The sequence below is a fragment of the Dermacentor andersoni genome, chromosome 9 (assembly GCF_023375885.2).
Source record: "Dermacentor andersoni chromosome 9, qqDerAnde1_hic_scaffold, whole genome shotgun sequence".
NCBI classification, from domain to species: Eukaryota; Metazoa; Arthropoda; class Arachnida; order Ixodida; family Ixodidae; genus Dermacentor; species Dermacentor andersoni.
In genome coordinates this window covers 48,288,313-48,312,587 of record NC_092822.1, presented here as the reverse complement: position 1 = coordinate 48,312,587, position 24,275 = coordinate 48,288,313, and the positions used below count along the sequence as shown (strand labels likewise).

The window sequence follows — 24,275 nt, the reverse complement described above, 5'->3', positions numbered from 1 at the left end:
ACTACGTAAATAACCTTAATGAGCGCAAAAGTTAGCATAATATGCCGTCGCGCCTTAACGATACGTCATTTTCTTGAATTTGAGGACAAGGCCTAGCCTGCCAACGGCTGCAGGAGCAGCAGCGGTGGTGTCGGCAGGTCGTAGTAATAGTACTACTACTACTACTACTAGTAATAGTAGTAGAAGTAGTAGATGTTGCATTAGTTACAACAGCTATTAAGATTTTATGTCACGTGGTGGAGTGGAGCGTACCACACTCTTAGGCAAAGTTACACCCTTTGGCTTGCCCCTTCTGCCACACAACAATAATCGTTATCTGCCTTGATGCGTTTCCTTTCTTCAACGCTGCGAACCCAGTACTTTCCAGTAACGAACGGCACGCGCGTTATCAGCATAGAACAGTTTACACCCTTTGAAGTGCCCCTTCTGATAACGCACGTGCCGTTCGTTGCTGGAAAGTTCCGGGCTCGCAGCGTTAAAGAAAGGAAACGCATCCAAGCAGATAACGATTATTGTTGTGTGGCAGAAGGGGGAAGCCAAAGGGTGTAACTTTGCCTAAGAGTGCAGTACAGAAAACACCGAACACTGCTTGGAGATCAAGTTACCACATACGGAAGACAAAAGAAAAGAAATACAGTTTGTAAGTATGATGTGGCATGGCGATAGTTGAGTCCAGCCGGCGCGTTGTGCAACCCGCTTCCTTCTTTTTTTCGCAGATTCGGGCGTCGAACCGTATTATTTTTCTCCGTGTTCGGAGCTGCCCTCTTCGGGTCTCTGGGCGCGGTGTCCCCGTCGGTGAAATGGTACAACGCCCTCCGCTTCTTTGCCTGCATCAACATCGCCGGCATCCAGACAAGCTCGGCGGCCTTACGTGAGCAGCGCCGCCATCTTTCGTCGCGCCTGAACTCCCTGACGGACGCCGCCTTTTCATCGCAAACAGCAACCTTACTTGCTCGTTCAGAATATATCGCTTTAGCCAACGCTTCGCAGTTTCTTCCTCAACTACCACTTTGTACGAGATCACTAGCTGTTGCATTTCGTGCGTCTGAAGGTCTGAAGCCACCATGTGGCTCATGAACCTCTGAGAGTTTCCGATCTCGGAAGCTATGCCTTGCTTCCGAGATCGGCCGGTGCGCGCGTTACACAGCGCGCCACCCTATCTCTGAAGCCGTGCTCTTGACATCACCTTTGAAATCGCGCGCGCACTCGCGGTCTTGAAGTCAATGTCATGTGTGACCGGTCTTTGTCGCCTGTTGTGGGGTAGTACGAGTGGCGGAGTTTTTCAGGTGGCTTACCGAGGCAATGGAATGCGCTCTCGTTTCCGCGACGTTGTAATATTTCATAACTTACCAGCCTAGTAACGTCAAGGTCAGCGACCACAGCTTCTATACACTGTTCACTGTTTAGCAGGCAAAGCTGTTGAGGTAGAGTTATCACAAAAATGCGCGGAGTGAAATTTTTATGACGACTCCAGCGCTAAGCAAACTAAATGTTTTAGTGGAATAACTGCTCCATTTATTGTTATTTTAACATTTTATATTAAAGGGACTCAGAATATCATCAGCAAAGTCAGAAATATGTATACACTTTCTAAGCGACTGTTAGCCCTAGTTCTCGCTATCGAAGTAATCCAAGTCATATTACCTGGAATCGGTAACATTTTTTGTGCTCGCCATAAGCCGTAGCCATAGTGCAGGACGTAGCTTTTTTGCGGCAAAGCAGTCCAGCTCACCCAAATGTGACAAAGGAAGTGCAGAATGCAAATTCTCTCGTTCTCCGTCATTTGTCGAGTAGTGATAGTGATGCAGTGAGTAAAAACAGGACAGCGCGTAGGTATCTTGTGACTCATTTGCACAGGTGTTGAGTTTCTCAGCGAGAAGTGAACAAATAGCTTCGTGAAATACAGTCCCGCAATGTTAATCGTAACTTTCCTGCTTAGGTGCCTAAAAACATCTATTACGTCTATTTCCGCAATCACGGCCGTTCGGCTAGGGGGGAACTGGTGGGGACTGATGAATGATATTAAGCGTACTGTGTAATTCAATTCACATGATCACTGACTCCCGCAGTGACCGAGATCTTGGACCCTCGCTTCCGAACGTTCCTCAACATCGGCTACACGGCTGGATTTTCCATACCGTCCATGCTGCTGCCCGGTGTGGCCTACCTACTCTCAGACTGGAAACTTCTTCAGCTTGTTTCTGGACTCGTCGCTTTGGCCTGCGTACCATTTATGCTGTTAGTACACGTGCGCAGAGCGTGAAAGAACTCTCTTGACTCACATTGATACTGTTCATTTAATTTCATACTGATACGTGCTCATTTAATTTAATTATCTTCTTTGAAGACCCAAGCACAACAGAATAGTGGGGGACGCGTAAATAAAACATTTGAAAAGCGTAGTGGGTAACGGTAAATTGTTGCTGAGGGCCTTCCCAAATTCCAATTGGCACCGAAAATGGAAACAATGAAAGCAAGAAGGTTGTTCCAGTTCACGATAGCTGTGGGAACAAACGAATTGTTACACAGATGAGGTTGGCTACATGGGCACGTCAAAATTGAACTGATGATGATGTATGGATAAATATACAATGATAGCAACAAAATATAGTACTTTAAAGTATGGCAAAAGTGGTAGATTTGATTATACAGAGAGGCATTGAACTTTGAGCACTGTAACACCCTGGTTAGAGGCTATCGTCGACAAACGTTCCTACACGATCAGGAAAGCAACAACGTGGCGCTCCGGATATTCAAAGGCAGGTCTATGGAAAATGTGGACACAAGACCAACGAAAGGGACAACACAATCTCCGACGATAGACTGAAAAGTTGACAGTTTCTTAGGTTAATGTATGTGGCTCGTTCGGTTACAGATGGCGAAGTTGTCAGTCAATGTTTAATTCTGCTCGTTTCACACCTCTTCTGTGCACGTTTTCTCCACCGGTTCCTTCGAGCAATGAATTCTCACCAACTGGTCAATATTTCTGTCTCTGAATGTCGCGTTACTTCTCGGCCTGACTTCGCGGCTAAATTACGTTTTATAATATTCGTATCTTTTCTTTTCGTAGTACCGTTCCTTTGCATTTATGATGTGGACTATGCTCAGTTTTTCCTAACTTTCAGGCAATTACTGTGCACACCTGCGCGCTCGGGAGTTATTTGCGTTTAAACGGCTTCGCATCTGGTGTGCATCGCGAAATTTCCTGCCGTAGGCTATCGCTTTCCTTCTACGCCGTCAAATCTATGCATGAAGCAGAAACAACGTTTAAGCTGTTACACTTTTCAGAGTCAGTTCCAATTTCTTAGTAACAAAATTACTACTAATACAACCAGCGTAACATGAGCATTGATGGAGGCTACGTGTTCGATGAATGCGTGGACGTTTGCATACTGTATGCACCAATGCTATTTACGTCAATACGTTCCTGCGTGCGCATTTATGAGAGTATGAGTACGGCATGCCTGAAAAAAATGCATGCTTGTGGGTGTATATGTAGATGTACGGGGTGCGGTTGAACACACGGCACCTCATGCTATACTGCTCCAAAATATGTTCCATATATGAATGGTTCATCACGCAATTTATGAAGCGTTCGGTGTTTATCGGCCGCCAAAATTCATCTAGATGTCGCTTCCAGAGCTTTAGCGTGATGCATGTGAAACACTGTTGATGAAGAAATTGCGGTCACTGACCAAGGCAAGGTGAAAATGTGTGATCAAGGAAGTGTGAAATTTTTGAAAAAGTATGATCAAGGAACCCGTAGGTGTCCCGAAACGTCTCTGTGTTATTTTCACCTTGACTTGGTCAGTAACCGCAATTTCTTCACCGTCATGTTACCTGACCAGACGAACTTCCGTCGAACTCTTGACTAGATGTGAAACACTTATGACTCACTATTGCTTCCAGCGTTATCCCTGCTAAGCGTTTTGCTCTCTCTTTCTCCACAAAAGCATGCAACAATGTGCCGAGCCTTGAAGTATTCAAAGTGAGAGCCGAAAGAATCTGGCAATTTTCACCCATATTCCAATCGCACTGATAAGCAGGACGAATCGAAAGAAGTCTATTCTTTAAATCGAAGCGGGACAAAAACGCAAGACACTGAGGAAATACACGTTAAATTTCTGCGTATAACGATGTCGCGGTTTGACCTATTTGAGAGTTGTGACGGAATACTTGTATCTCGAATTTTTCTTTTTTTCAGCGTGATCCAGGAGTCACCACGATGGCTCATCACGATTGGCAGGGAGGAGCAAGCCGAACGCGCCATCTCGAAAATACTGAAGATGAACCGCCGGAAGGTTCCGAACCTGAAGTCAACCATGCATGTGATTGCGGAGAGAATTCAGGCATCTTCGACCAGTGTCTTTGGGCCTATAGAGATTCTGAGGCACAGATTGATTAGGAGGAACACCTTTCTTCTGTTCGTCGTTTGGTGAGTTATAGTCAACCAAGCTGTGAAGTATTGGACGGCGAACGCCGTGAGGCCGACCATTTCGCGTAATCGCCGTCCGATGATAAAAGCAGCTCCTCCTGTCGCGCTATTATCGATGCCCGCGGAAAACAGTCGTACGTAAAATGACATCAAGTCAGTCTAAGTGAATTACTCCTCGTAACTGCCTAGGGGAATGAAATCATACGTGTAAACATGGAAGCCCCTTTTGTGCGGATACCGAAGTAATACCGCATGGCAAAAACTTCGATGAAAAATAGCGCTACGGTACCGACAGTTGAGTTATACCTCAGCAACGGAGTTACCTCCGCCTGCTTTGAAGTTAATGCGCAAAATAAACGCTGTGCACGCCGGTACAGGTTGCAACCATAGGTGAGTGTCAGCAGCCCGATTAATGTTACCGAGACAGAAAAATTCAGTGCGGAGGAACACCCTTGTCGTTGTCGTTTGGTGAAAGCGTACCAAGATTTTGACGGCGAATGAATGGACGCTTTTTGCAAACCAAAGCTTCGATGAAAAGATCACTTCTCGTCGCTAAAACTGTCGATCACCGGAAAAAAAAGGACTACTTACTCAATCTATGTGCATTGCATCCCGTGAGTGCCTATCGGGGCCGGTATAGGTTTCAGTATTAATGCGGAAAAGGGGAGGGTGTAATAACCTGTAATAACATGTTATTACAGGTCAAAGTAACAGTAATAACCCGGCAAAAGGAAACGCAGTCATGATTGCTTGTCAGCCTCTGCAGGTTGTTCAAGATGTTTTTATCTAGTTCAATTATATTTGTCGCAGGGGACCCGGATCATGGGAAGGATAGTTAAGAAAAAAAAAGTGATGGACCGCATATAGAATGCACTACCATGTCATAACCACTAGCTTGTAAAAAATGCGTGCAATCATTGTATTCTAGCGGCATGAATACGTGAGCCTGAAACATAGAAACTAAACAAGAAGCTTCAGAAGGGCTTAAATACCGTGTACCGAACGATGGAGGAATAAGTTAAAATGAATTAAATTATGGGGTTCCACGTGTCAAAACCACGATCTGATTATGAGGCTCGCTGTAGGAAATTTGGACCACCTGGGGTTCTTTAACGTGCACCTAAATCTAAGTGCACGGGTGTTTTCGCATTTTGCCTCCATAGAAATGCGACCGCCGTTGCCGGGATTCGACCCCGCGGCCTTGTGCTTAGCAGCCCAACACCTTAGCCTCTAAGCAACCACGGCGGGTAGGAGCAGTAATTTAGAGGCGTATATAGAATGAAGAGAGAAGAGCACAACAAGGTGAATTAGACGGCTCCTGGGTGTAGCTGCCACTGCAGCAGAAACTGAAAGGACAAAATGGAGTTGGGCAACCCATAAATTGCGGAAAGTAGATAACCATTGTTCCAGCCTGATGTCAAAGAGAGAAAAAAGGTTGCATAGAAAGGCAGCGAGGTTTACCAGGAAATTGTTCTGGTTCGCTGCCCTGCATGGTGAGGAGTATTATGGAGATTAAAAGAGAAAGAGCAAAAGAGAAGACCACAAACAAACCACGTACGCTATAGAGCGGTTGGGGGTGGCGTTCTTCAGGTCTATCGTGAAGGCCTGTAGATCGAAGGGCTGTTTTGCAATCACTAAAAACTATCTAATGTTTCGGTGGTCTCTAATTAATGAAATCAAGTGCAGAAAGCTCTGCACCCGTCGAAGTAGAAACGTGAAGTCGTTAACTTGATTTCTGCAGATTTTGCCACGATTGATTTCAAAGTAAAGGCACAGTGAGGACGCCAGAGCGCTAGCTGCACAATAAATAAGGAAACTATGCAGACATACGATGGTGCCAGCTGGCGCAAGACTGAGGTAACTGAAGGTCGCTGGAAGATGCCTTCGTCCTGAACTTGACATAACTTAGAACGGTGAGAATGTACATAATGATTACAACTCTCAGCACTCCGCACTCCGAGCACTCAGTAATTGAAGATGACTGAAAATAAGAAGTTAGTGCCCTTCCACTCTGTGAAGAAGGATAGCCAGCGAAGCTGTATTAGGGTCACTATATCGACAACAATACTGACTCCTAGTGATTGCTATAGGATTGCTATATTGATTGAATGATACATACAAGTAACTTCGTAATTTTTATAGCCTTTATTCTGTCTCATTCGTGACCACAGTGACCATTGCATTGTGGTCACTGCGGTACATCGCCATCGGTTTCACTACTATGCTTGGCAAGTTCTTGCCAAATGTTGAATCTCTACATGACGGCTGACGCGTGGTCGGCTCATTGACATCCGTGTAGCACTCAATTCCAAACCGTTCCAACACAAAGGATACAATCGTCTTGCCACCGGGGCGCGCTCGGTCGACGTCAAAGTCGGCGGTCGGTGGGTACACTATTGCGTTTTTTTATGATTTTCGAGCCTCCAATGAGAGTACAGAGCGCCGCCACACCACGCTTTCTCTATGGCCATGAAGGTCATGCGTCATAACATGGTCGTTAAAATGATAACATTCAGAGCGACTGCCGCAAGTGATAACACGGAAATTGTAATTCTCTTGGTGCATAGACGGAAGATAACGTTCAGAGCGGCCACCGCAATTTCCTCTTTTTTCGCGCATGCGCATGGGGTTGCACCGGAGGAGTTTTCGGCGTACAGGCGACACACGGATGGACGGATGCACGAATTAGGTAGCCATCTACACCTTCGCTGTGAGAAAAATCGGGGCTGCAGCTTTCTGAGATCTTGCTGCGGGATGTACTTCACGCGTCGTAGTCGAGCACGTGCTTCTACGGAAACAATTATCTCAGGCTTGCAAACATTTCTCAGTATTACAGTTTCACTCGTATGCTGGCACGTCATTTGAAGTAGGTCGCAAATCACAAGCCGTTATCGCCGGTGCATTCACGTCGGCGACCACCGACATTGTTCGGCGTGAAGTACACATCGTTATCTTTTCGGCGCCACGAGACTATCAAGACACCTCCTGTGTGTTCTGCTGTCAAGGAGCACATGTTCGGAGCAGTTGTTTCTTATGAACCCGAGAGTTATAACTTTGCCCTGTCACTTATAAGCCTGATAGCCAACTTGTGGATCAATTTGTCCGCATGCAAAGGCGCGCAGTGACAAACGCCACTGAGCTTTGTGCGTCGATTATGTTGTCCGTGTCTAATGCCTAAGAAAAACTGACTATTCCCATAGTGGCATTGAACAGCAGTAAATATCGAGCATTGCTTAGATAAATTTTCGTGCTGTCGTCGGACCGGGGAAGTTAGGCGATATGAAGGGGTAAGTTGCAGTGGAGCTGCTTATAGCAGGTATTCATTCGGGCCTACATCATCAGCATTATTCAGAACAGATTTACTAGTTACACTCGCTCATCTCCGTACCGATATTTCGAAGGTCATAGCCTTGCGAAGAGCATCCACTGATCAGTTCTGAACGCACACCTATGGTAAACAATATAAAGCAAATCTTTTTTTATATGTTTCGTTAAAAGGACGTCATGTTGGCAAAATTAGATCTGCAAAAACCACAGGTTGAATCCTCGCATTTTCCAGAACCTTTGCTATCACAACAATCGACAAGAAAGAAAAGACATTCTTGCTTATCTTTCATTCTTTTCTTATTCATGATTAAAGCTAAGCTTTAAGACAGTTATTGCTAATCGCTGCAAATTATGTACTGAATGTCTGAGTGCTCACGTTGTATATTATGTCAAGCCTTTTCTCGTACACCGAGTGCTCTATTCATTTGTTCAAACCGAGTCGCTCATTTTCGGACGTCGCACACATGTACTACGTAATGTTAAAGCAAAGTCCTCAGTAAAAAATACTGCAACCGCAAATGATCTGGTTCGTGCCCCGGAAACAAGAGCCTTATACTTAATCCATGAATAATTTATTTACTTACCGTACCCAGGAACAATTGTGTGCTCTGAGAGCTGTCATCCCCCCCTCGCACGCATACATTAAAGAAACTGCACAGTAATATCAGCAAAAAACAGTTATTAAAAGGTAAAATTATGAAATCGAGGTTGCACATATAATAAAAGTGAAGGTAAATACAAACGAAAAATGAGATTCAGTTGAACAATGTGTGAAACTATGAAACAACGCAAACCTCAGAAACGCACAATGACAACGATTTATGAAAGATATCAAGCTTATGAAAATAAGCGTTATGAAGACTCAGTGTTCTGTGGATATTAGTGTGTTGGTGATGACAGGCAGGAACATGATAAAGGTCTGCGTTCTAGTTAGTTATTTTGGGTTTAGTGGCACAAAGGCAACTAAGGCCACGCTGCGCCAGTCACAAGACAAAAGGAAACACAACGTTAGAGCAGGTAAGCCTGCATTGCACTATAGTTCGTGTAAAAAAACCAGTTCTCTCTAAAACGTGGAAACGGTTAGTAAATGGCACTAGCGGGTCATCTGCCAATAATAAGGCAGGGTGTAAAGGTATATGTAAATCATATAGGTTATGTAAAGGTTTACGTCGCTGTGTTTCAAACTGTGGAAATGTTATAAGGATATGTATTACTGTAAGAGGTTCATTGCATTTTTCGCAAGTCGGCGGGTCTTTCTTTCGGAGGGGAAAGTTTTCTATTAGATGTGGGTGTCCGGTCTACGTTCTATGTTGAGATTGCTCCGAATACGAAACATGATACAACATAAAAGTTGAGAGCAGGTGAGGATACCGTGAAGGAGTTTAAAAAGATCACGTTGACAGCAAAGTACGGGCAATGCGAACAATCCAACAATGCTCGGAGAAGGTCCAGTGTCCGTGTTAGCAAAGCGGTGATTGTATACACGGTCTACCAGCTTAACTTTAGCCAAGCTGCTCAACAAAAAAAAAAAGTGTTAGACCCAGTTCAAATTACAATTGTACAACCTAGCTACGGTGTTCTGAGGACCGAAAACCATAGGTCCTAAATTCATGTCTTGCCCCGTGTTATTTCTATATGTTTTCTGTTTTCCTTGAACTGATTGGCTAAAGTTAGCTAGAACATCCTATAGGCTTATAAACGCTTTGTGGGCCCGATGTATAATGTGACCGTTTAAGCTACAAATGGCATTCCCGACTATACTGACGCGTATTCATGTGAAGGATGACAGATTGCTGTGTGCAACTTGCGGAAACGTGCAAGAGAACTTTTCTTCTGTAGTCGGCAAATAGAGCCCAGAAAGCTCTAGTAATTATAATAATAAATTATTCAAGAAATATTGCACAGTAATATGGTGAGTCACGTATCTGGATCCTGAGCCAATTAGGCTAGTTATTGATATAGTATCTAAAGATATTTAAAAAGCAATGAAACAAACATGGTATACGCATCACAAAATTGTAAAATAGTATATACATGCTGAAAGCAAAATGCATAATATTACCAGACCAAGTCACTATGAAAGCCCTATAAAGGATAAGTTACGTGTGGAAAGATTGGTGCATAATGTTAATAAACATTGTTTGTGGGCGCTACATAGAATACGAATGTTGTATTTGCATATTCTATATTTGTATTCAAATGCTGCGGCAGCTTAGAAGCGAAGCTACTTTGCGACTGTTTACGGTATTTGGTGACATTGGGGACTGCGGCAGCGGATGTCACTACCGCTGGCGTCGCCGCCTTGCTCACTAGGCGCGTACGTGACGTCACGTAACACTTGCGAGAGCAGGGTCACTGGCCAACAACAGTCAGCATTATCACAGTCTTTCGCGTCACACCTCTCGCAAGTCCTGCCTCATCATCATCATCATCATCAGCCTACTTACGCCCACTGCAGGGCAAAGGCCTCTCCCATACTTCTCCAACTACCCCGGTCATGTACTAATTGTGGCCATGTTGTCCCTGCAAACGTCTTAATGTCATCCGCCCACCTAACTTTCTGCCGCCCCCTGCTACGCTTCCCTTCCCTTGGAATCCAGTCCGTAACTCTTAGTGACCATCGGTTATCTTCCCTCCTCATTACATGTCCGGCCCATGCCCATTTCTTTTTCTTGATTTCAACTAAGATGTCGTTTACCCGCGTTTGTTGCCTCACCCAATCTGCTCTTCTCTTATCCCTTAACGTTGCACCCATCATTCTTCTTTCCATAGCTCGTTGCGTCGTCCTCAATTTCAGCAGAACCCTTTTCGTAAGCCTCCAGGTTTCTGCCCCATATGTGAGTACTGGTAACACACAGCTGTTGTACACTTTCCTTTTGAGGGATAGTGGCAACCTGCTGTTCATGATTTGAGAATGCCTGCCAAACGCACCCCAACCCATTCTTATTCTTCTGGTTATTTCAGTCTCATGATCCGGATCCGTGGTCACTGCCTGCCCTAAGTAGATATATTCCCTTATCACTTCCAGTGCATCGCTACCTATCGTAAACTGCTGTACTCTTCCGAGGGTGCTATACATTAGTTTAGTTTTCTGCAGATTAATTTTTAGACCCGTCCTTCTACTTTCCCTCTTCAGGTCAGTGAGCAAGCATTGCAATTGGTCCCCTGAGTTACTAAACAAGACAATATCAGCGAATCGCAAGTTACTAAGATATTCTCCACTAACTCTTATCCCCAATTCCTCCCAATCCATGTCTCTGAATACCTCCTGTTAAAACGCTGTGAATAGCGTTGGAGAGATCGTATCTCCCTGTCTGACGCCTTTCTTTATAGGTATTTTGTTGCTTTATTTGTGGAGGACAACGGTGGCTGTGGAGCCGCTATAGATATCTTCCAGTATTTTTACATATGGCTCATCTACACCCTGATTCCGTAATGCCTCCATGACTGCTGAGGTTTCGACTGAATCAAACGCTTTCTCGTAATCAATGAAAGCTATATATAAGGGTTGGTTATATTCTGCACATTTCTCTATCACTTGATTGATAGTGTGAATATGGTCTATTGTTGAGTAGCCTTTACGGAATCCTGCCTGGTCCTTTGGTTGACAGAAGTCTAAGGTGTTCCTGATTCTATTTGCGATTACCTTAGTAAATACTTTGTAGGCAACGGACAGTAAGCTGATCGGTCTATAATTTTTCAAGTCTTTGGCGTCCCCTTTCTTATGGATTAGGATTATGTTAGCGTTCTTCCAAGATTCCGGTACGCTCGAGGTTATGATGCATTGCGTATACAGGGTGGCCAGTTTCTCTAGAACAATCTGACCACCATCCTTCAACAAATCTGCTGTTACCTGATCCTCCCCAGCTGCCTTCCCCCTTTGCATAGCTCCTAAGGCTTTCTTTACTTCTTCGGGTGTTACCTGTGGGATTTCGAATTCCTCTAGGATATTCTCTCTTCCACTATCGTCGTGGGTGCCACTGGTACTGTATAAATCTCTATAGAACTCCTCAGCCACTTGAACTATCTCATCAATATTAGTAACGATATTGCCGGCTTTGTCTCTTAACGCACACATCTGATTCTTGCCTATTCCTAGTTTCTTCTTCACTGTTTTTAGGCTTCCTCCGTTCCTGAGAGCCTGTTCAATTCTATCCATATTATAGTTCCTGATGTCCGCTGTCTTACGCTTGTTGATTAACTTAGAAAGTTCTGCCAGTTCTATTCTAGCTGTAGGATTAGAGGCTTTCATACATTGGCGTTTCTTGATCAGATCTTTCGTCTCCTGCGATAGCTTACTGGTTTCCTGTCTAACGGCGTTACCACCGACTTCTATTGCGCACTCCTTAATGATGCCCATGAGATTGTCGTTCATTGCTTCAACACTAAGGTCCTCTTCCTGAGTTAAAGCCGAATACCTGTTCTGTAGTTTGATCCGGAATTCCTCTAGTTTCCCTCTTACCGCTAACTCATTGATTGGCTTCTTGTGTACCAGTTTCTTTCGTTCCCTCCTCAAGTCTAGGCTAATTCGAGTTCTTACCATCCTGTGGTCACTTCAGCGTACCTTGCCGAGCACATCTACATCTTGAATGATGCCAGGGTTCGCGCAGAGTATGAAGATTTCATTTCTAGTCTCACCATTCGGGCTCCTCCACGTCCACTTTCGACTAACCCGCTTGCGGAAAAAGGTATTCATTATCCGCATATTATTCTGTTCTGCAAACTCTACTAATAATTCTCCTCTGCTATTCCTAGAGCCTATGCCATATTCCCCCACTGACTTGTCTCCAGCCTGCTTCTTGCCTACCCTGGCATTGAAGTCGTCCATCAGTATAGTGTATTTTGTTTTGACTTTACCCATGGCCGATTCTACGTCTTCATAAAAGCTTTCGACTTCCTGGTCATCATGACTAGATGTAGGAGCGTAGACCTGTACAACTTTCATTTTGTACCTCTTATTAAGTTTCACAACAAGACATGCCACCCTCTCGTTAATGCTATAGAATTCCTGTATGTTACCAGCTATTTCCTTATTAATCAGGAATTCGACTCCTAGTTCTCGTCTCTCCGCTAAGCCCCGGTAACACAGTACATGCCCGCTTTTTAGCACTGTATATGCTTCTTTTGTCCTCCTAACCTCACTGAGCCCTATTATATCCCCTTTACTACCTTCTAATTCCTCCAATAACACTGCTAGACTCGCCTCACTAGATGGCGTTCTAACGTTAAACGTTGCCAGGTTCAGATTCCAATGGCGGCCTGTCCGGAGCCAGGTATTCTTAGCACCCTCTGCAGCGTCACAGATCTGACCGCCGCCGTGGTCAGTTGCTTCGCGGCTGCTGGGGACTGAGGGCCGGGGTTCGATTGTTGTATTCATATAGGAGGTTGTGGCCAAGTACTGCAGCAGGGTGGCCAATCCTGCTCTGGTGAGAGAGTGCGTTACCGGTTCTGGTCACCGGGATCAGGCCGCACTCCAGGCCTGTTTGTGCAATTTTCTCAACATACGGTTTTTTTGCCTCAATAAATACCAAACATCGCCTTCGTCGTAGTGATGTCACTGCGTCGATGTCTGGAAATGTGCACGCATTTGAGCTGCCTGTTTGTAGTTCGGCGTAGCTTCTGAAAGACGTAGTGCATGAACATAAACAGTGCGCAACATTAAAGCTGCGACCAGTTGGGTGCATAAACGTAAACACGTTTCATACGATTACCTGTTGCACAACATGACAACGGAGGCAGCTGTGAGCATTGCGTTTAGTCTTACGGCGTTTGATTTACCGTTTCGCATCAGTTCCAGCATGTGCTTTGTATCTGCGTGTTCATTTACAAGCGGTAATCTAACAGCCGTGGTTCATTTGTTATAAATGTGTGAGCATTTCTACACCTACCCAACGAGGACACCCATCCGTCCGTCATATAAGACGATCGCTTGAAATAGGTAGGGCCGGCTGGGACATACGCATCCGCCGCCCGATTTCGGTTGATCACGTGTTTGATAACGGTTCACATCGAAAGGAGGCAGCGTCACCGGCCATGTGTACGTACGACTTCTACTAAATGGGACGCTATTCAATTGCGTCAAATACAGCACGCAACGGTCAGTGCTCATCTTCCACGAAGCAGCGGCGTCATCCAAACGCACCATCGTGTAACATGAGTGAACACTGCTACTACTCGCCTCTTCTTCCTCGTCTCATGCTGGTCACTGTTAATATTTCGATGTTTCATCCGCGCTTCTTCGTTTAATGATTATTTTGCGGTGTTCCTCGCAATTATGCCAAACAGGGCAGCATACGACGACGAAACAGCAGGTGATAAGTAGCAATGCTTACGCATCATTTATACAACTCCCATAGGAGATTCTGCGTGTAACTTTTAGCGCCTTTGGTGTACTTCCAAAAAAATTATGTTGACAGTGTTTCTGACATGAAATGGCCCACAACACGTGTTTCACGGTCAACCCCTGCGACAGGTTCTGCGACAACTTCCTCGTGTTCGCTGTGATGCTCGGTGCCGTGGATATCGAGGGTAGCCACCTGGTAAACTTCACCGTGTCCACAGCGGCCGAGATACCCGCTGCATTCGTAGGGCTGGTCATGGTATACTACTGTCGTCGTAAGCCGTCTCAGGCGGCCACTCTCATATTGGCGGGGATCGCAGCCGCCGCGGTGGAGTTGACGCCCCCCGGTAAGAATCCTGGCCCTCGCCCGTTGACGTTGCTTTATTCACAGATGCTGAAAAAAATAGGAGTAGGTACAGTGTTACGGCATCGCACGGTTTTAGCTATGACGTAAAGTTTCTTTGGCATAACACGCAAAACTGAATGCGTCTTTTTCAAGTATCCTAGCCTCAACGTATATTCTTCCTTTACCCCCGACTGCTTCAAGTAATATGGTAACTTCCTTGAAGACTATCCTTTACCTTGAAATATACCACCTTAGGCAATATTTCTGCGCGGAGAAATAGCGGAATCAGAACTTTGCCTTTATTGTCGGTGATGGCGGCTGATCATTATTACGAACATATTATTGGTTACGGTGGACGGCCAATGGCAAACATCTCGTATATGAACAATCAGTCATTGGGAGTGCCGGTTCTCCTCTTTAGCCACTGCTTTCATTCTGCATCTGTCGTTTATAAAGAGATAATGAAGAGCGCAGTGCACCAGACGGAATTTGGGACGGAAAACGCAGCGCCGTGTCCATTGCTGCGCTTCGTCCAGCCCATGCGCTATTCGCTGCCTCTTCAGCACGTATAAACATGCCCGCTTGCGCTTACACATTGTTACGCCCACAAAAGGCGTTACTTTGAAGCCGGGTAGAGTTAGAAGCGATGGCCTTGGTCAACTGAGCGCCTGTCGAGATTCAGCCAGCCAGCCACACGTCGTCGTCCTCGTTCACTACCCTTCGGTGCCCCCGCATACTGTTTGTTGAGGCGTGAACCCACTATGCACCTAAGAGCGTCACATTTCCCTCCGCGCAGACGAAGCCCGCCGGGCAAGTCAAACAGGCTGTCGAGAAATAAAGGGCTTTAAACGGGCGACATGCGAAAGTTCAGTCTTTGCTGACCGTCGGCCATTTGATGTGAGACGTGCTATGCGGTAGGTTAATTCGCTGATGCGCTCCGTAATACCATAGGGTCCAACATAGTGGGCCAGCAGTTTTTCACATAGTCCACGTTTCCTGGTTGGTTTCCAGAGCAACACTAAATCACCAGGGTCATATATCACGTGTCGGCGTCGGCGGTCGCAGCGTGCCTTCGAGCGGTCTTGTGAAACAAGAGTGCGTAACGAAGCAAGTCGTCGGGCTTCTTCAGCAAGACAGACTGTCTCTGATATGCAAAGATTATCGTGGCTGGAAAACGGGAAGATAGTGTCTAGTGTATAACGAGGCGGACGAGCGTAGAGAAGAAAGAAGGGACTGTAGCCCGTAACTTCATGCTTTGAGGTGTTAAATGCGTACGTAATGAAAGGTAGCACGCTGTCCCAGTTCTTATGATCTGACTCGACATACATGGACAGCATGTTAGTAAGAGTTCTGTTCGTGCGTTCCGTAAGGCCATTTGTTTGGGGATGATACGGGGTGGAATGTCGAAACCTTGAAGCACAAAGACGAAGCATCTCTTCGACCACGTCTGCAGTGAACTGCCACCCACGATCGCTGATGATGACTCTGGGAGGTCCATGTCGGAGAATGACAAAACGCAGCAGAAAAATACACACTTCGGTTGCAGTAGCCGATGGTATTGCAGCTGTCTCACAGTAGCGTGTCAAGTGATCGGCACACACGATAATCCAGCGATTCCCATCGGATGAACGCGGGAAAGGACCGAGGAGGTCGATGCCAACTTGCTCAAAGGGAGAGCTGGGGGGTGGCACTGGATGGAGTTGACCAGGAGGAGCACTCGTCGGACGCTTATAACGTTGACACTCGCTGCAGCTGGACACATACTGGGCGGTCGTCTGGCGCATTTTAGGCCAGTAGAACCTTTCTTGGAGGCGGTAGAGAGTTCGCGCAGAACCCAAATGTCCAGATGTTGGATCGTCATGCATAGCGCGCAAGACGGAGACACGGAGACTCTCCGGGACCACCAGAAGATATCGTGGGCCTGTAGTAGAATAGTTCTTTTTGTAAAGAACCCCATCACGAACACAGAAACGAGTGGATGGTGCTGATTGCCTTGGAGTAATGAGCAGTGGTTCTAAAGTTCTGTCTTTTTGTTGCTCGACCTTGAAGGTATCTATATCAGGAAATCCCGGCTCCAGTGATGCGATATAGCAGTCGAAGTTGTCCGCGTCGCAGTCCGTCGTTGGAAGCGGCATGCGCGACAGGCAGTCAGCGTCGGCGTGTCGGCGGCCGCTTTTATAAGAAACGGTAAAGTTATATTCCTGTAAACGGAGTGTCCAACGCGCAAGCCGGCCCGACGGATCGCGGAGATTAACCAGCCAGCAGAGAGAATGGTGGTCTGTCACCACAGTGAAGGGGCGCCCGTACAGGTACGACCGGAAGCGCTGTACTGCGAAAATAACTGCAAGACATTCTTGCTCTGTAACGGTGTAGTTACGCTCGGACTTAAAGAACGACTCGCATAGGCTACGACGTGTTCTTTGGTGTCGACGCGTTGAATAAGGACGGCGCCGATGCCAATACCGCTAGCGTCCGTATGAACTTCTGTGGGAGCCGCATGGTCGAAGTGTCGGAGAATGGGATGAGACGTCAGACGAGACTTCAGCTCACGAAAGCTAGCTTCACATTCAGGAGTCCATTCAAAGGGAACGCCCTCCTGGAGGAGGCATGTCAGCGGATACGCGATGTTGGCAAATCCACGAATAAACCGGCGGAAGTACGAGCAAAGCCCTAGGAACCTGCGTAGCTCTTTTACATGGCGAGGTTGCTTGAAGGCTTCCACCGTAGCAGTCTTCGTTGGATCAGGCCGTATACCGTCCTTATCCACTAGGTGTCCCAGAACGAGTGTTTGGCGCTCTCCAAAATGACACTTCTTCGAGTTGAGCACCAAGCCCGCTTTGTCCAAGCAGTCTAGCACAAGATCGAGACGTGCGTTGTGCTCACTGAACGTGCGCCCGAAAATCACTACATCATCTAGATAGCACATGCATACTTCCCACTTCAAACCACGCAGGATGTTGTCCATGAAGCGCTCGAAAGTTGCAGGCGCATTACAGAGCCCGAACGGCATCACATTAAATTCAAAAAGTCCATCTGGTGTTACAAATGCCGTTTTCTCTTTGTCTGCCTCATGCATAGGAATCTGCCAGTACCCCGACCTCAAGTCAACAGACGAAAAGTAAGACGCTGATGAGAGGCAGTCGATAGCATCATCAATACGCGGAAGAGAATATACGTCCTTTTTAGTGATGGTGTTGAGGCAGCGGTAGTCAACACAAAATCGCCATGTACCATCTTTCTTTCTAACCAGGATCACTGGCGCTGCCCACGGACTACAGGATTCTTGGATTACATTCTTATTTAGCATTTCGTGGACTTGGTCATTGATCACCTTGCGTTCCGACGGTGAGACTCTGTATGGTTTCTGTCGCAGCGGTTGGGCAGATCCCGTATCGATGCGATGGTGTATACGAGAAGGAGGAAACAATGGTGGTCCCTCTTGCTGGAAGAAGTCAAACAGTCGGGCATGTTTTAGCAGAATATTCGCCGCTTCGTGACGCTGCTTAGTGCTGAGCGACTTGTATACCATAGTCAGAAATGAGGAGTGCGCCGCAGGGCAGACATTAGCGAAATGGCGCTCATCCGCAGAATCAAGGGCCTCTGTAAGAATGGCGAGCGATAGCACGTGATCTTCATGGTAGGCGGCAAGTTTCAGACCCTGTGGTAGTATTGCAGGTTCACTCGAACAGTTTACGGCCCATAAGTTGGTGCGTCCCTGAACAACTGACAGCGTGCAATACGGTATCAGTACATTCCTCTTGATGCAACTCAGGTGAACGGGCTCCACGGTAGCGTCAAACGTTCCGTCGGTGGTGGGGAAACAGGTGACTGAAACACACGTTGCGGATAACGGAGGCACAACTGTATCGTGACGCTCTTAGGTGCATAGTGGGTTCACGAATGTGCCGCGCTTAGGTGCATAGTGGGTTCACGCCTCAACAAACAGTATGCGGGGGCACCGATGGGTAGTGAACGAGGACGACGACGTGTGGCTGGCTGGCTGAATCTCGACAGGCGCTCAGTTGGCCAAGGCCATCGCTTCTAACTCTACCCGGCTTCAAAGTAACGCCTTTTGTGGGCGTAACAGAGTGGTGGAGGTGCGGGGTACGACAGAACGTACCACGGAGTCGCAACATCTAGAACTTCGCCGGAGCCGTCGTCTTGCCGGTCTCTTGCCAACGACCTTCCCTATGGCTCAGGACGGAGGTGGACAAATGCCAGCTATAGTTTCACCTTCTCAAAGGTCAGCGCCAGTTGGACCTTTGCGGCACATTCGTGAACCCACTATGCACCTAAGAGCGTCACAATATGTAGTCACTTTGTAAAAACTTCTACGCAGGTTGGCCTTACGTAGGCCTGTCGATGTCCATGGCGGGTCGTTTCGTACTCATCCTGTCGACATCGGTCAAGTGGGTCTGGACTATGGAGCTGTTCCCCACAGCGGCGCGCGGGTTCGGCTTCGCCGCGTGCTTCACCGTCGGTCGCGTTGGGGGCATCGTGGCTCCCTTCATGGGCGTTCTTGTGAGTAGCTCGTTGCTCGTCTGCATCCCAACCTGTCCTCGTCAACGTTTGTCCTCGTCGCACACGTTGTCCTGCGTCTAGCACATACGTTGTTACCAAGCGCCATATGGCATGCACACCACATGCTACTGTACCACGACATTGTGCCAGTAAATATATGTGTCTACTACGAGGAGACTGCTCGACAATATGTGCATGAAATTTGGCAATGAGAGCCAGGAGATGAAACAGTGCTGTGTACTGAAGAGCGGTGTTCTTTCTTTCTCGCACGTACACATCTCATATGCAGAAGAAGCAGGCTTCCGTGTATGTGGCTGCTACTCTGCTAGCGACGGCAGCAGTCATAGGAGCTGCAGCGGCCGCGTTTCTGCCAGAAACTCGAGGCATCGAACTTCCGGACACATTCGACGAGGCCGAAGAGGTCGCCAAAGAGCGCACGAAGTAAGAAGGAAAAAAATAACTGAGGTTTTTTTTGGTAATGGGGTCGGAGCCCCCTCCGCTGCGTATTCCGCGAGTTTAGTTATTTCAAGAGACCTTCGTATCACCATTCACTGAAGCAGCAACTGATTTTGCAACCTTGTATTGAAGTATTAAGGCCACTGCTCCTCGTTGTCACACAGACGTGTTGATTCATCTTTATTTTTATGTCAAGCAACCTCTGTTGACACGAGCCACGTTCCCTCGTCTATCCCCACGATAGTCGATCCATGATCATTTACGACTACTATAAGTATCTCCTGAAGTGGCGCGAATTTTCTTGCTTTGTTTGTTTGTCTCTTCTAATCCTAGCATTAACACGTCGCATGTTTGTCCGTTCTTTTCTTTGTGCACAGCGCACAAACAATTGTTCTGCGATTCCGAAGGGTCGCCTCCTACTGTCTGAAAGTATATAATTATTTACTCAACAAAAAAAAATTGGCGCGAGCGAATGTTTGACGGACTGTGACAGTTTTTACAGGAACTGGACTAGTAATGACACGTGCAAAGTAGACGATGACGGAACCAATCACCAACCAATCAAAAAGTCCTAAGAAAGAAAGTGACGTACAAACTGAAAATTTGCCGACAGATGACTTTCGCATATTCGTGCTGCTTTCTCATTCAGTTCGTCCTCTATCGCGCTTTAAGATTCCATTCTACCTTTCTTTTGAGCAACCTATCTTCTTGTCGTGCTGAAGACGCCGAGGTAGCCAAAAAAACTAAGCAGTTTGTGAAAATGGTTTCTAGCATAAGGAGTCACGCGTTGCCAATGATATTTGCAGTACCATTAAATGTGATGTGCCAGAAAATGGCGCGTTTGCAAAGGAAAAGAAAGCGAATCATGAGTAGACGCTTAATTTTGCTCAGTATCGCCAAGCGATCAGCCACGAGAGCATGGCAGTTTTCTGAACGTACACAAGACGAGCATTGCCGCACCAGAAGCATCAACTGTACGGTAATCCCAACAATACTCGCTTCACCGAGGGAAGCGGATAATCACGTTTCCAATTTGCAGACGAAAAAAATATTAAATGTCATTTAAAGCGGTACAACGCCACTACCCGTAGATGAACATCCGTGGCACTTCGTGGCGTTTAGTTAGGAGCATCGGACATGAATCAGGTCATAATAATTCGAACCCTTTTTTTTTCGCTTGTAAATTTATTTGCGCAGGAAATAGGATATGAATAAGTGTGTTTGCGAGTAAGAACGGTGCAATAATTTAATAATATTTGCAATCTACTATGGCGATTCTTTACGCTCACTTTCTAATATATCTGCGTGTCTAGCAGCTCGGAGACGTTATCCAATTAAAGACAATTAAGTTAACCACACAGGTTGTTATATAAGGACGTTTAGCTTCTAAACACGATGTTTCTTAAATGCCACCGAGCAGTGCAGGAAAATTCTGTAAAGCTTAAAAAGTGAATAATAAGAATTACATGAAGATTATAAGGAATAAATAAAAATAATAAAAGAAATAAAAATATTTCGAACAATTTAACCAGCCCGAAACGTAAACATTATCATCATCATCATCATCATCAGCCTGATTACGCCCACTGCAGGGCAAAGGCCTCTCCCATACTTCTCCAACTACCCCGGTCATGTACTAATTGTGGCCATGTTGTCCCTGCAAACCTCTTAAGTCATCCGCCCACCTAACTTTCTGCCGCCCCCTGCTACGCTTCACTTCCCTTGGAATCCTGTCCGTAACCCTTAATGACCATCGGTTATCTTCCCTCCTCATTACGTGTCCTCCCCATGCCCATCTCTTTTTCTTGGTTTCAACTAAGATGTCATTAACCGGCGTTTGTTCCCTCACCCAATCTGCTCTTTTCTTATCCCTTAACATTACACCCATCATTCTTCTTTCCATAGCTCGTTGCGTCGTCCTCAATTTAAGCAGAACTCTTTTCGTCAGCCTCCAGGTTTTTGCCCCGTAGGTGAGTACTGGTAAGACACAGCTATTATACACTTTTCTTTTGAGGGATAATGGCAACCTGCTTTTCATAATTTCAGAATGCCTGCCAAACGCACCCCAGCCCATTCTTATTCTTCTGTTTATTTCAGTCTCATGATCCGGATCCGTGGTAACTACCTGCCCTAAGTGGATTTATTCCTTTACCACTTCCAGTGCCTCGCTACCTATCGTAAACTGCTGTTCTCTTCCGAAAATGTTAAACATTACTTTAGTTTTCTGCAGATTAATTTTCAGACCCACCCTTCTGCTTCGCCTCTCCAGGTCAGTACCAGTTTCTTCCGTTCCCTACTCAAGTCTAGGCTAATTCGAGTTCTTACCATCCTATGGTAAATGCAGTGCACCTTGCCGAGCACGTCCACATCTTGTATGATGCCAGGGTTAGCGCAGAGTATGAAGTCTATTTCATTTCTAGTCTCGCCATTTGGGCTCCTCCACGGCCACTTTTGGCTAACCCGCTTGCGGAAGAATGTATTCATTATCCGCATATTATTCTGTTCTGCAACTTCTACTAATAACACTCCCCTGCTAGTCCTAGAGCCTATGTCATATTCCCCCACTGACTTGTCTCCAGCCTGCTTCTTGCCTACCTTGGCATTGAAGTCGCCCATCAGTATAGTGTATTTTGTTTTGACTTTACCCATCGCCGATTCCACGTCTTCATAAAAGCTCTACTTCCTGGTCATCATGACTGGATGTAGGGGCGTAGACCTGTACTGCCTTTAATTTGTACCCCTTCTTAAGTTTCACAAAAAGACCTGCCACCCTCTCAATAATGCTATAGAATTCCTGTATGTTACCAGCTATATCCTTATTAATCAAAAATCCGACTCCTAGTTCTCGTCTCTCCGCTAAGCCCCGGTAGCACAGGACGTGCCCGCTTTTTAGCACTGTATATGTTTCTTTTCCCCTCCTAACCTCATGAGCCCTATTATCTCATTTACTACCCTCTAATTCCTCGAATAACACTGCTAGACTCACCTCACTAAATAACGTTCTAACGTTAAACGTTGCCGGGTTCAAATTCCAATGGCGGCCTGTCCGCCGTAAACGTAAACATATCTTGGCTTAAATGACGTGAGTGTAATTTCACAAGCTGAACCCTCTAACTATATCGAATCTTAAATTAAGCAGATCACACACACACACACACACACACACACACACAGGTGCAGGCAGATAGACGGACAGATTTATTGATTGATTGTCAATATATTACTGTCCAGTCATCTTCACGTTCTTTGAAAGGCAAACTGAATAAGCTTAAAAGCAGCGTAAATGCAAACGTCTTTACCGCGCCATGATATATGCGAGTATATTGCCATTCATCCAGCTGTTCAAGTGGAAGGAAGTTTTGAACTACACGTTTATTTCGTCCAACTATGCTTTCCCCTGTATTTGACTCACATTTCTTGCGACATTTCATTTTATGCGTCCTTGATGTGGCCAAAACGCACTGGTAATTAAGCAGAGTCGACCACATCGCAGTGCTCCACAAATGCTGCTGCTAACTTCCTCTGGTATGTTTTGTGTTTGTGTCCGCTCTTCATTTGCTTGTTTTTTTGTCAGATTTCATATTCGCCTTTCTTACACAGCGCAGCAAAGCCTTGAGAAACAAGCGGCGCTCGCGTAACGCTATGCGCAAAGTTGAAATAATCCCCAACTAATAATTTCGAAGCTGGTGACACACCTCTAAAACGAATTTTTATTTCTTCACACGCAGGGCAGGCGATTACCAACTGACGACGGCGGACGTATCCGAAGAACGGAGCCAATCCATTGCAACAACGGCTTTGATGGACGCGTAACACCTGCCTTACCAGTGGATGAGGGTGGCGAAATGGACTTGTCGGTCGATCACCATGGAATGGTATCTGGATATCGCAGCAAAACAGGGACAGAAGACGAAAAGAAGGCGAAGACAAGCGCTAACTCCCAACAGCGAAATTTATTGGTGTATAAGTAGGACCGATCCCGGAAATAATTAAATTTTGTTGTTGATAGTGCTTGTCTTCGTCTTCGTCTCTTCTTGTGTCAGTATTTTGCTGCGCTACCCAGATAGCATTCCACTACCATTGGAGCTGGACAGGCTCTCGGGAAGGATTCTTCAGTGTTGGAGACCCCCCCCCCCCACTTCCTCTATTGTCGTGGTCCATCTCAGCAGCGTTGAACAGTCCCTCGTAGGTAGACGCCGCTGAAAATACGAGGGCTGGCTACGGCAACAAAGTTATTCGACCACACCAACACGGCCTTCAAGAGCAGGCTCTATGCGCTGCACAATCTCGAAGGCTGTTATAGCAGTTCCAAGACACCACTTGAAACTTTCACCGTGCTCACGTCCCTTCCTGGGGAATAATTAATGGATTGACATGCCGCCAGTACCCAACCAGAAGAAACACGTGGCCCCCCATAGGCTGCTAAAAGGGGCTCGAAATGGCAGATGTGAGCGAAAAAAACAAACGCGCTAAATAAGAGCACTGCGTATTCGGCTTTGCGTATAGTGGGTGCTGAGATGTCATTTTCTTGTAGCACTCAAAAATTGCCGTTCTATAGTGGGTTTTGTTGTCCCCAGGTGACGCGACAGTCGGCAGGCCTACGCGTCGTTTGTCAACTATTGTGTCCTCGTTCTGAAACTTGCGACCTATGGGGTGGACTTCGGTCTGATATGGTTGAAGAGCTCTGATGTCCGCCTACCCCGACGCTGCAACAATGAAAAAAAAAAAAGAAAAACCTTTGCACGATAGCTGTGGATCGAGGGACACTTCTGCGCACAGCAAGGCTGGCGCCCGTGCTAACGGAAAATAATATAAATTCTAAAGCCCCTCCATTCATGTACTTGCGACCA

General features: G+C 46.3%; 1 protein-coding gene across 3 annotated transcripts in view; it reads left to right on the top strand.

Moving 5' to 3' along the window:
• The window catches only part of LOC126528005 (solute carrier family 22 member 6-B-like), a 39,721-nt gene extending 16,284 nt beyond the window's left edge, over positions 1-23,437 (top strand). For 2 of the 3 annotated variants that reach the window (XM_055069072.1, XM_055069073.1), the window contains exons 4-9: positions 717-871; positions 2,070-2,238; positions 4,205-4,435; positions 14,235-14,449; positions 18,788-18,969; positions 23,154-23,437. In XM_055069072.1, coding sequence (XP_054925047.1) covers positions 717-871; positions 2,070-2,238; positions 4,205-4,435; positions 14,235-14,449; positions 18,788-18,969; positions 23,154-23,396 — 1,195 coding nt within the window. In that variant the 3' untranslated portion in view covers positions 23,397-23,437. Of the gene's footprint in view, positions 1-716; positions 872-2,069; positions 2,239-4,204; positions 4,436-14,234; positions 14,450-18,787; positions 18,970-19,258; positions 19,411-23,153 lie in introns of all 3 variants that reach the window. The other variant, XM_055069074.2, reaches the window with a different exon arrangement.
• The last annotated feature ends 838 nt before the right edge of the window (positions 23,438-24,275 follow it).